This window comes from Neopsephotus bourkii, unplaced genomic scaffold (genome assembly GCF_033783945.1).
Source record: "Neopsephotus bourkii isolate Nb327-2 ecotype Australia unplaced genomic scaffold, CSIRO-AGI_Nbou_v1 NB_1027, whole genome shotgun sequence".
NCBI classification, from domain to species: domain Eukaryota; kingdom Metazoa; phylum Chordata; class Aves; order Psittaciformes; family Psittacidae; genus Neopsephotus; species Neopsephotus bourkii.
Window position 1 is genome coordinate 3,269,080 of NW_026901516.1, and position 12,460 is coordinate 3,281,539.

The 12,460-nt window shown below is 39.5% G+C and overlaps 1 protein-coding gene across 1 annotated transcript in view; it reads right to left on the reverse strand.

Moving 5' to 3' along the window:
- The window catches only part of CDH2 (cadherin 2), a 117,202-nt gene that overhangs the window by 24,246 nt on the left and 80,496 nt on the right, over positions 1-12,460 (reverse strand). The window contains exons 5-10 of the mRNA XM_061360553.1: positions 11,438-11,593; positions 9,760-9,904; positions 8,551-8,723; positions 4,019-4,156; positions 3,471-3,656; positions 1,372-1,628 (exon numbers count right to left, since the gene is read on the reverse strand). Of these exons, the coding sequence (XP_061216537.1) occupies positions 1,372-1,628; positions 3,471-3,656; positions 4,019-4,156; positions 8,551-8,723; positions 9,760-9,904; positions 11,438-11,593 (1,055 nt within the window). The remainder of the gene's footprint in view (positions 1-1,371; positions 1,629-3,470; positions 3,657-4,018; positions 4,157-8,550; positions 8,724-9,759; positions 9,905-11,437; positions 11,594-12,460) is intronic.

A 12,460-nucleotide genomic window follows, 5' to 3' on the forward strand; every position in this document is an offset into this window, starting at 1 on the left:
ACTTCTCATCTTAATCATAGAATCATAGAATAGTTAGGGTTGGAAAGGACCTTAAGATCATCAAGTTCCAACCCCCCTGCCATGGGCAGGGACACCTCGCTCTAAACCGTATCACCCAAGGCCTCGTCCAACCTGGCCTTGAACACTGCCAGGGATGGAGCATTCACAACCTCCTTGGGCAACCCATTCCAGTGCCTCACCACCCTAACAGGAAAGAATTTCTTCCTTATATCCAATGTAAACTTCCCCTGTTTAAGTTTTAACCTGTTACCCCTTGTCCTACCACTACAGTCCCTAATGAACTGAATCCCTAACGAATGAATCTGAAATAGGAGTGTTTTACAAAACCATCCTTCCATCTGAGAAATGTTCTTTGACATTAATCAAGTGCAAGCTACCTTAGGTCATTAAAAATGCATATACCTAAGTCCTTGTACAGTCATGTCTATGAAGGTTACATCCAGAAACGAGTAAAGTATCAGCTAACCAAAATTAAATGAAAAAAAAATTGTAACCATCTCAATTTTGGAAGGAAAGACAGAAAGGACATTCTGGAGTTTCTTCTGCATGAGCTAAAAAAGCTACTGGATAAGCTCAGAACCCGAGTTCTGGCACAAGGCTAGTCACTGTGCCTTAGCTTTGCAGTCAATGACCATGTTTTAGACAAGGTATGAGAATGCATGCTTTAAAATTTCTGTGGTTTAGTCTCTTTTCTCATTTTGCATATGTTTAGTCACTGGGCAAATTATGATTAAATTATGATCACAGCTATCAGTTCAAGAGTACACAGATAGACAACAGCAGCACTTGGCATTCCTGAGAATGAGAAAACCCTGTAGATTTGGTCAGCAATATGATGTGGTTTTGCAGCTGTGTCAAAATTATTGGTTAATTTAAACTGCAAATGATCTTAGTTCAGATAAGTACGTGTCTGCTCTGACTTATTTTTTTGGGATACCGCATTAACACAGATGCATAACTTTATTCTACCTTGATGAAGTCGGACTTTGCATTAGGATATCACACAGTTTGCAGTTCCGTGAATATGGGTTGGGTCATCTTCTCTACAGCTACAAATCCTTTAAGAGAAAGCTGCACAAAACCTACAGGAAGTATTTTTCAAGGCCAGGCTGGACGAGGCCTTGGGTGATATGGTTTAGTGCGAGGTGTCCCTGCCCATGGCAGGGGGGTTGGAACTTGATGATCTTAAGGTCCTTTCCAACCCTAACTATTCTATGATTCTATGATTTGTATAGCTATGTGCTGTGGTAAATGCAGTCATTTCATATGAAGTCTCTTTGCTCCCCATCCATTCTGTAACACAGATACTACATTTCCATTGTTAAATAACTGCAAAGTGTTCGTATAGACCTTAGAGAGGTTTGCTGCATGTAACGATCTGGGTCCTGAGCAGTGAAAGTTGTCAACATGCTACCAGCAAGTAGTCCTTCTTCTTGACGTACAAGCTTAGGGTTTGGAACAAAATACGGGCTCTCATTCACATCAATGACCGTAATGGACACAGTTGCTGTTGACTGAGGAGGATGTTGAATCCCCTTAGCCAAAGGCACTTGATTTTCCGCAGCTACAGTAAGTACAAACATCCTGTTGGTCTCGAAGTCAATAGGCTGCAAAAAGCAAAGAGCAGAAAGCGTTAACATCACTAACACTAGCAATGGACACGTGATAATATTTTCTACTTTAAAGCACACTTTTAAGCCTTACTTGTACTGCTTTTGTCAAAAATGAGCACAGAGCAGCAGTTTTGAAGTTAGAACAGCTAGAAACCTTCTCATTCTTGAACGTAATTTACTATGGTACTGCCATTACAGGTAACTGAGGAAACAAGTAGTTTCATCAGAAATTGATTTAAAAACTTCCAGCTTTGTGCCAGGCACTCATGTAAGCAGATGTGCCTCATGAGCAGCTCTCCTGGGGAAAGAAATCTGCCTCTGTCGGTTATGAAGATGAACAACCTTCAAACAAGATCATGATCATACCTAGCCCCACAGATCAGGGATTCCCATGCCCTTAATGTTTCACTAGAAAGACTCTTAGTAATCCCAGCTAATTCTACTTCTGGCATGCCTACAGCTCGCATCTTCACTGTCTAGACTACTTTCAGTCTGGGGGCTTTCTCACCAAGCCAGAAGTCAAATTTAAGAGGAAGAGTGAATCAGGTTGATGCTAGATTTCCGCTGTTGTACTGCATAGGGGTGAGGCATTCCTCAAGACCTGATTTGCCTTAGTACTATGCACTGTACTACTTGCACTAACTGTAGAGTTGAAGGAACCCTGTACGTTTACAGGGGCAGTTAGCACATGACAGTATAAATTCAGTGACAGCAGACAATCCAATCTTCAGGTTGACAGATCAACTCATTGCACTGCTAATAAAAACTGCAGGCAGGCTTCCAACTCTTCCCATGTTAGGTGCCTAAAAGAGTGCTACAGAGCACAAATATTCATGTAACTCTTGCTGGAAGGCTGTAATAGAACAATTGGCATATCTGGGGAAGTGCAGTTATAAAACAAGAGAGCTCTTTAAAAAAAAAAAGAAACAAACAAAACAACAACAAAAAAACCCAAAACAAACAAACAAACCTATTATAAATTGCCACTACAGCTGTTAAAAAACTTGTATCCTTTTGTCACCAAATACTGACAAAATTAAAAAAAGAAAAAAGAAGGTCAGAAAAAGAATTAAGGGGAAAAAAAAAGTTCATGTTTTAATTTCCAAATGGAAATGCTGGCATCTTACAGTTGACTTGAAGTGGATCAGGAAAACCAGAACAGGACAACTCAGAGATGAGACACTTATCAGAGGGCCATGAGGAAAGATGCCTAATGCCTGGCAAGTTTAATTATAGAACCACATTGTTATTATCACTTGAAATAAGTCACTCCTCAACACAGAGCTGTGCTGGCTAGAGAATGAAGATAGACAAGTTATTCCATAAAAGGTATTTAAATGAGGCTTTAAAAATAGCCAGTCTTAAAAGTCTCTTGTAGAAGTAGCCTCCCACCTATCACTTCTTCCTCTCTGATTGTGCCTTGACTGCCTGTATCTGTTCCTTAATGGGAACGTGTTGACATAAAACCCACATACAACAAGCATGATTACTAGTGGGGGCCAGAAGGTAGGAACCTGTTCTTTTACTCTAGCAACAGCACTAAGCAAATGCCTTTTCACAGACTAATTCCTATCTTTTAGCAAATACAGCTTCAAAATCTGTCAGTTTCAACAATCTAGCCTGATTTTTAAAATTGATCAGTTGGAGTACTACTAATAGCGTAAGCAAAGAAAAAGTGCTGCAAGAGACAGCCAACTTCCACAAGGCAGAAATTGCCCATCCATTCTACTTTCCAGATTCATGGTGGCCTCAGGAGGCCACATTTTCCCCCACTCCCCAGTGTTCTCCCACTTATTCCATCTCTGCCTAATTCCCTGCAGCACAAGCATCTCTCACCTTCACAACAGTCACCAGCCCATCGTTGCTATTGGGATCAGTCAGGATGGTAAAGCGACCTGTTGGGTCTCCTCCGGTCATCCGGTACATCGCATTCCACGCAGGCGTGTGAGGCTGATCTTTATCTGTTACCGTCAGGTTTGCCACGATCACATCCACCCTGTTTTCTGGTACTTCCCCATAGAACTGCAAAAAACACAAGAAAACATTTTACCTTGGCTGCAGAAGCAGGCAAGAGCCACGCCATACTGAATATTCATCAACATTAGGAAGCACATCTCTCTTCACTGGAGGTCTGACAATTTATCTAATGAAGTTTACCTGAGGCCACCCAGAAAACGGATGGTTTGATTCCCTTGTCAGCTTTTGCCTTTTGGCCTAAGCAGAATACTATATCTAAGGGATATAATATTCTGCATGTATTTCAGTTCTGCCTGCCAGTGCATATTTAATAAGTAATAAATATTTACCGTCTGCGAATATAATGAGAAAAGTGGGGAATGGTTATAAATATGCACATCCTTCAGTTTCTCCTACCCTCTACTTACAGTCATGGCGGTGAACTCTGGAGGATTGTCATTGACATCTGTCACAGTGATGACAGCAGTTGCTGTGTTTGAAAGACCATATGTTGGGTTTCCTTCCATGTCCGTAGCTTGAATTATTAATGTATATTGTTGCACTTTCTAAAACACAAAATGACATCAACATAAGATTTAGACAAAACTAACATTACCATAGGACAGCAGGTGTTCCCAAAACTGCACTGTGCTAAGCAATGGAGCCTATCACACTGTTTATTCCAGTTAGCATCAGCCAAAATGACAGGAGTAAAGTTTGTGCCACAGGAATACAGCACCAGGTTGCATCTGGCTATATGGAACTACTGCTTGATTTTCTTCAAATGTCACTGAGACAAGGACAGACTGCTTGCTTCCTGCGCTCAAAAACCAAAACCATGTTATACAGTTAATGCTGTTATCACAGATTTTACATCACTTTTCAAATGGGAAAAAAAACTCCCCCAACACAGAGTGCAGTTTATACTAAAACAGGGTAAGTCCTCAAAAGCATTTAAGCAAACTGAGCCAAGGTAGGTTTAGTTGGCCAAACGGCCACAACTGCCAAGGTTTTGTTTCAGCCAAGCCCAAGAACAAACCCGCCGTTTGCAACATCTTGTGATCGCTATGGAAACTGAAGATGTCAAGGCTAACAGAGACAAGTAAGGACACTGGGAGAAAGGGGAGGAAGGAGCAAGTGCACAGGCTATTTCCATAAAAGTTAAGCACTCCGGCTGAAGATGGCCACCACTGCAGCCTCAGCCTCCTCCCCCCTCCAACGGCTGCATATACCGTTATCCTGTCACAGCTGGAGCAGGGCCAGGGTTTCCTCAAGCACAAGAAATGCCCAACACAGACTGTTTAAAACAAAGTCGACCAGGTTCTAGTGAAAAAAAAAAAAAAAGAACACTAGAAAGAGAGTTGTTGCACAGAGTTGCTGAGAAGTTGATTTTAACTCCTTGATGATGAAATGCAAATATCATCCGTGCTCTTCCATTTACCAGTTCAGCCTCCTAGCTCAGAGAGCTAGGTGCTATCCTTTAGTTCTTTCCAAAAGAAAACACACAAACATAAGGAGCTGCTATTACTTTGAAATATCACTTTCATGAATGGTTTACTAACACTGGCAAAAGCCTGCTGGCAAAATAAAAATACTTAAAGATTTTTTTTTTTCCCGCTTGGCACCTTATTTTCTCCCACTACTTGAAGACTGCGGTATATGACAGATTGCTTCTCATGGAAACAGTTTACAAAAAGGGACTATGGATAGCAATACAAAAAACCCCAAGGATGATTCCACTGATTGTATCTAACCTTCTTACACATTTTGGCCAGACACTACAACAGACATTAGAAATGTAATGCTTATGCACACTTCCAAGCAGCAAATATGAGTCACTGAATTCAAAAACGTTTTTAAAATAAACCAGATGAATCTTTTGTCTGGCACTGAAGGTGTTACCTCAGTCTCTTATTATGTTCATGTCATCTTTCACAAAGGAACCCTTACAACACACACCAAATGTGTATTACTATATATACGTCCCACAGTTCTTCAAAAAAAGCAAGACTTATATTATTTACACAGAAATGCAATATATGGTTCAATAATGCAGAAATATGTATACGAATTCTGGTTTGGAAAATACACTTGCAAAGTGACCTTCAAAGTGCTTCAGTAAACATCCTAAAGGTTTCCTTCATGACACTAACAGAAGCAGTCACAAGGGAATCAAGGAAATACTTTTACCACTTTCATCCAGGAAAAAAATATACTTTACTTATTGTGAAGCAATAAACTCTAGAGCAGTACTGAAGCAAATCTTGCAGCCAGATCATTCTATGTTATTGAAACAGCAGGTGCTTCTGATTCATCTGGGTCTTAACACACTGATCCCAAGAAGCAAATTTCATTAAGGGAAGTCCCATTATTATTACTGGGAGAGTCAACTTTCATACAGTCTTCTTATTTAATTCCAACAGAAAAGTGCACGAGAAATCTACCCCTAAAAAGTGCCCCAAAAGACAGCTTATATGTGGTTTTGTTTGTTCTTCCCCTGTCCCAGCACTCTCATACAGAAAATCAACTGCTGGGAATGAAATACCAGACATCAACAAGCACAAAACTTTGCAAGCATGGGGAAACTGGGGGGAGGTGGCTCTCTGCTTTTTACTGTGAGAAGCAGCCAGGAATAAGCTGTGGAGCACGTGTCAGCAGCCTGCACAGATATAGCAACACATCCGAAAATGAACTGGCAGCTTCAAGAAAGAACGCAGACCTCATCAGGTCACATCTTTCGACTTCAACACAGGCCAAATAAAAGAGCACTTCACTGAATTAACCTCACGTGAGGCAAGAATGTCAGTGTGTAAATTTAAGTACCCTGCCTGACTTCTTTGGCACCTCCAGCAGTAAAGCAGATGTTTTAATGCTGAAGTGAATTCCACAGCAATAGCAAAAGCAATAACAACAGCTGGATCTCATAAAACAGGATCTTTTGGAATAGCAAGTGAAAGATTTCTTCTGCTTTTAAGCTGAGTCCCCTTACCTAAGAAACTCTCCTGTGCCATGTTAGCACAGATAATGCATTGCGCATGATAATCTAAAATACTAGCAGATGAGGAATGCATCAGAAGAACCACTCTTTTTGAATGCCTACAAAACTAATGCTACCCTAAATAATGTGTCACATTATTTAAGAATTTTAAATTGTGTCTAGTATTTTATGAACCTAGGGCAACAAGGCACTCCCCAGCCTACTGTAAGACGTGGGTTTAATTCAGATCTGGCTTCCTCGAATCCTGGTCGTTTTAATTTAATTGACTTACACTAAATGACTCAGGAAATGAAGGAAGCAAAGCAATGGCTTGGGAAGGAAACAATTTTATTTCATATTAGTATAATGTAATATTTGAATGATTTGACATTAATCATTAATATTCAACATGTGCAAGAAATGTTTATAAATACTCATTTGGATATCAGTAGAACAATCTATCAGGAAAACCGATAGTAAACGACAATGCTTCTCCAGCTGCTAGTGCGAGGGCCTAAGCTACACAGGCAGTTTCTTCCAGGCTTAATCACTTTAGTACAGCTAGTCACCAAGCAATAAAACTCAAGAGTTATCGCTATGTCCTTCTGAAAGTTCACCTGTCAAAGATGACCAAGGGATTTTAAAAACCAGGGCAATGCTGCCCATTATTCTTTTAATTTAATAGGGCACAATACTGTAAAGTTCAGGGTTTTCCTTTCCTCAAATTCATCCTCTTCAAAAACTGCTTCAACAGAATGAATGTCAATAAAACTTTAAAAATTAATTGCAAAATCTGTCTGCTTAGCTTTTCAAATCTTCTGATTGCCCCTTTCAAACTGATATTCATCAGAATATTAATAGTCAACCCAGAACATCACACAGTATTTCTGTGTTCTATTTTAAACAAGTATAAGCAAACAGCTAAAAGCTGAACACCAAATCAAGTTTAAAGAAACCTTCAGATTTAATGAGCTAAAATGAGGTTAGTAAAACAGAAGTTGAAAAAAGATGTACTGAAAAAGATTTGTTTGGATTTTATAGCTTGTTTATAAAACAACGCTTATCTCTTGTGAAGTTTTCAAGTGGTTCAAAAGCACAGTTAGTCCATGACGATCTGGAGTTGTGAGGGAAATATATTTATTCCCACCTCACAAATGCGTGAACAGAGGATCTGGCACCCTCCTTCTCTGATGTTGGGCATAGTGAAGAACTGTCTAGACAGAACAGGACTTGCCCAGCATGTACCAAGGAATTACTGACAGTCAGATTTTTTTAATTTATTTTTTCTTTTTGAAGTTTTTGAATGTGTCCAGGCTTTGAGACAGATCTCCATCTATGCAGTTCCCAGTACTGACTGGTTCATTTCTTAGAACTTTAGATGCGTTTCAGATTTTAAGATCAGCAATATTTTTCCTAATTGATTTTAATAACCAGAATTCAGATCAGAGAATTACTGCAAATTTAGCAACACAGCATGCAGAAGATTTCAACATTTACCACCCCTCTGTGAAGAACAAGGAAAAACACAATGGGAGGACAAACTCTCCTGGAGCTTCCAAAATACATAAAACATATAGCCAACTCCATTTTCCACCTACTCTTTTCCACAGAGCTTAGCAAGAGGAAAGGGCTGGTGCTGAGGAACACCTCCCGTCTCAGCACCCAGGCCAAGCATCCAATGCTCTTATTTACATTGCTCTGCTTTAGTGTTTACCTGCTCCTTAAAACCAAACAGGCTTATGAGACAAAATCCTGTCCACAACCCCATAGAACCAAGGGTGACTACGCATACAGAACATGTGGGTCCAATTTTTATCCCTGTCCTAATTTCCTCTTCTCTTGGATTTTATGCTCTTGGCCTAGGACAATGACCAGTGACAACAGAGGAAAGAAAGGGAGAAAATTCAGACTGGGAAGGGGGAGAAATATTTGTAAATTACTATCAAAAATAAGTATAAACCAGCCTATGGCATTAAGACCTACCTCTCTGTCAAGCCCAGCTGCTACAGTGATAATGTCACCAGTCTCATTGTTGATTGTAAACATGTTTGGAGAGGGGCTGCTTGGGGCCTGTGACAAGATTCTGTACCTCAGCATCCCATTCTGTGCATTGGGATCATCAGCATCAATGGCAGTAACAGTCATCACGTAGGTTCCTAGCAGCAGGATAAATAATTGACGTTATATATATAACATAAACAGCTTACTCAGATTACACAAGATCACTTACAAGCAATGGTCAAAGCACGTATTTCTTTTTGGTAAACTCTGCACATTCTTTCTCTTACTTAAAACAATCCGATTAAACCCAAGACTCACCAACAGAGTAATTAAAATACATAAGAACAGATAAAAATACTTTGTGTTTATAGTAATATCAGATTTGCTTATGACTGAAGAAGCTCCATAAACAATGAAATCCTACAATTCTGCCACAAATAACATTTCTGTAACAACAGAGCTTCTCATGTTTAGATGAAAACATTATTAATTGGGCCAAAGGAAATATCCTTTATGTTTAGAATTGGTGCACATACTGATAGTGACTGAAAATCAATGTAAATAATACTCTTTCAAAGGTCTTTGAGACACATCTCAAATGCCAAGTCAACACTGCAAACTGAGAAAATACATCTTGTGCTAACCTTTCTAAAAGTTTCATTTTGCACTACTGACAAATCAAGAAAGCGGTTTCAGCCACAGTGCAAACCTTAGTCTGAGGTGATTAGGATTTTAATGAGATGTAAACAACATTTAGGGTTTTCTCAAGAATTCAGATGGAACTGTTTGATTTCAAATCCCAGTGCTTCCAAAGCCTCTGAGATTCAAAACTAGAATTGGCTCTGCTGATATTTCAGCAGTCTCCTATACCCTGACCTGTCAACTAACTTAATGTCAAAGGCTATCATGAACATAAGAACTGTGGCATTATAAACAGGCCTTTCAAAAACAGGAACTTAAAAGTCATATTACTTCCGTTTATGCATGTAATGCTTTCTTCTTTTGGAAATTAATCCCAGCATGCTAAAAAGTGAATTAAAAATAAGGTGAAATAATAAGATCGTATCCAAGGTTTTGTTCATCACATTAAAGACATCTTTCAAAGTATCACAACATCTGAAGGCAGCCCCTTCATCACCTTCAACATGATACTGCATACACCTCCCCCTGCCTTGAAAGCCCATGTATTACCTGGCTTTGAGCCTTCAGGGACTGTCCCGTTCCAAACCTGGTGTAAGAATTCAGGTCTATTGTCATTCATATCAATGACATTAATAACAATGTCAATAGGATTTTCCACCTGGTTTCCATTTACATCCACTGCATGTGCTCTCAGCTGCAAAAATAATTAAAGTATTAGAATTTGCATAACATACAGGCACAAAGAGACAAAATACTGGTGACAGGAAGTTTCAGGCCAGACATTTTTACCTCCAAGTATTTTGCTTTCTGTCATTGCCCCCCTCATATTGACCTTGTAAGTTTTCAGGTTGCTAATGGAACTGCTGTCCAGACTTCTAAGTTGCAGACTGACTTCTTTGATTTGCTGAAAATTATTCTGAATCCTGCAATTTTGATTAATACCAATGCCTAGTGTATATAATTTTTAATAATGACTGTTAGAAAACAGACTCTAAAAATGCACAGATTTATATTAAGTAGCTAGCAACTTATTAACAATACATAGGGAATGAACACTGGCATCACCTTCAAAACTTTGTTACAGATACTATGTATACTGCACATCTATGAATGCATAGAAACTGCATACAGAATATGTTTGTGTTACCTTGAGCACCAAGGTTGGGTTTCTGATAAATCACTGCCAAATAAACACATGGAAATCCAGGCTAAAATTAAGCTAAAGTTTACAGACCGAGTTTCAAAGATACTGAGACACTTAAATTTAATGCCCCAATTGTCAAAAAGGGCTGTGTGTGTATATATATATATACACACTCAAACCTAGTAGAAAGAAGCAAGAAGACATTATTAACTCACCACTCTGGAAATTACTCATATAAATGTAAATTCCTAAGTCAGTAAATCTTGAATTGCCAATGCCAAATTCTCAGTAAAGGTCCTGTGGAATGCCAGAGCTGCTGTTCTCTTGCAAGAATCATTTACTCTGCCTACCCCACAGATGACTCCTGCTGCATCCTCCATTTGGGAGTAGCACTCCAAGGGCTTCCCGCAGCGCAAGGCATGTTTTAATGCACAACATGCTGGGAACGCTCTCTAAGAGCTGAACAACTCCTGTAACGATTTCAGTGTGGTCTCTCAAAAGCCAAGACAACTTTAGGTCTCCCCCTTCCTTCAAACTTCCTTTTCCACTTATACTGGAATCTGTTGTCTACTTTGTCAGTTTCTTGAGAGTAAAGAACATCATTCTCATAAGCTGACAGACATATTTTAGAATTCCATTAAAATGCTTATATTTGCAACTGAAAATGTAAACTGGTAGGTTATTCTTCCCCACCCATTTCTCCAATCGCAGCTGCTGCAATTCTAATAGCAGTCACGCCCTAATTTAAGTTGCTGAATTAAAAGTAAACTTTTGAAAAATACACAATACAGTGGAGACTGTGATCAATGGCCTGGATTTGAAACATAAGCTACAGTATCCGTATTTCAATCTTTTAAAATTACTTTATCTAAACACATGTAATCACTGTTTATGTATGTTAATGTATTTAAGCTGCTTAAACACAGTAAGAGCTAGCTTTAGTAAGTACAACAAATACAAATCTGCTACAAACTCTTCAAATCACATCTCGCAGAAAACAAAATGCTGGCTGCTCAAGTAATGTTTGAAGCAGATGTTAATCTTCAATTTGATAATCTGATTTATGGCAAATTAAACTCTTACATGAAAAGAAGCAATCTGCTCCCGGTCTAAAGGCTTTGTCACAGACAGCTGTCCTGAGATGGGGTTGATGATGAAGATGCCTGTTGGAGGTTGGTCAGCTCCTGGGCCAGTCACACTGTACCGTAGCGAGAGGCTTTTATCACGATCAGACCTAATCTATGTGTCAAAAAGGATAACATTTACATTAGCTAAAAACAAGCAATGGATGGGACTGCTGCTGAGACCAGCAGCTTTTTTTTCTATCTTTAAGCTAAACATCTAAAAAGAATTATTCTGTGAATTGCACAAAATTAGTATGAGGTTTGAAATTTTCAATTACACACTTTGTCAGAAACATAGTCAATGTATTTTTGGGAACATGAAAATATCCCTGCTTATTTCTCATAGGAGCATGAGTTGTATCAAACCAAAACAATTCAGTATACTTACCTTAAACAGGTTTGTTTAGATCCTAGAGAAAACATATGCTATCATAAAACTACAAGAGAACTACATAAAACTGTAAGAAAGAAAAAGACTGGTTTGGTTTTTCCCTTTCTCCCATGTTTTCCCAGACCAAAGCTACAGACTCTCTTCTGCTGCTGGCAATAGCCCTTCAGAAACTCACTGGTTTTGCTTAAAGACTGAACTTCGGCCCCATCTTCCAAGGAAATATTAAAGGACAGTGCATCTGTGAGGAGCAGGTGAATCACAAGCATGCACATCAACAGAACAGAGCAAAACCACATCCTGTCTACTTGAGCTAATGCTCTACGAAGTTCCAACAATTTGACTGACCAGCCAGTACTACGGCTGGAAGTTGCCTCCTGTGCTGGACTTTGGGCAACAGCCACACCTCTGCTGCAGGGCCCTGTGGAACAGCTGGTGTCCTCACCCCATCAGATCCCATTTCCTTCTGCCTCCTTGTGCACCCCTCCTCCTGCTCACCCCACATCCTTCCCCAGGTGGAAAACTTGAGTGCAAGGAGACTGGAGAACTCCTCAACCAGCACAGATCCTCCTTAAGTAAGTCATCACAGCAATA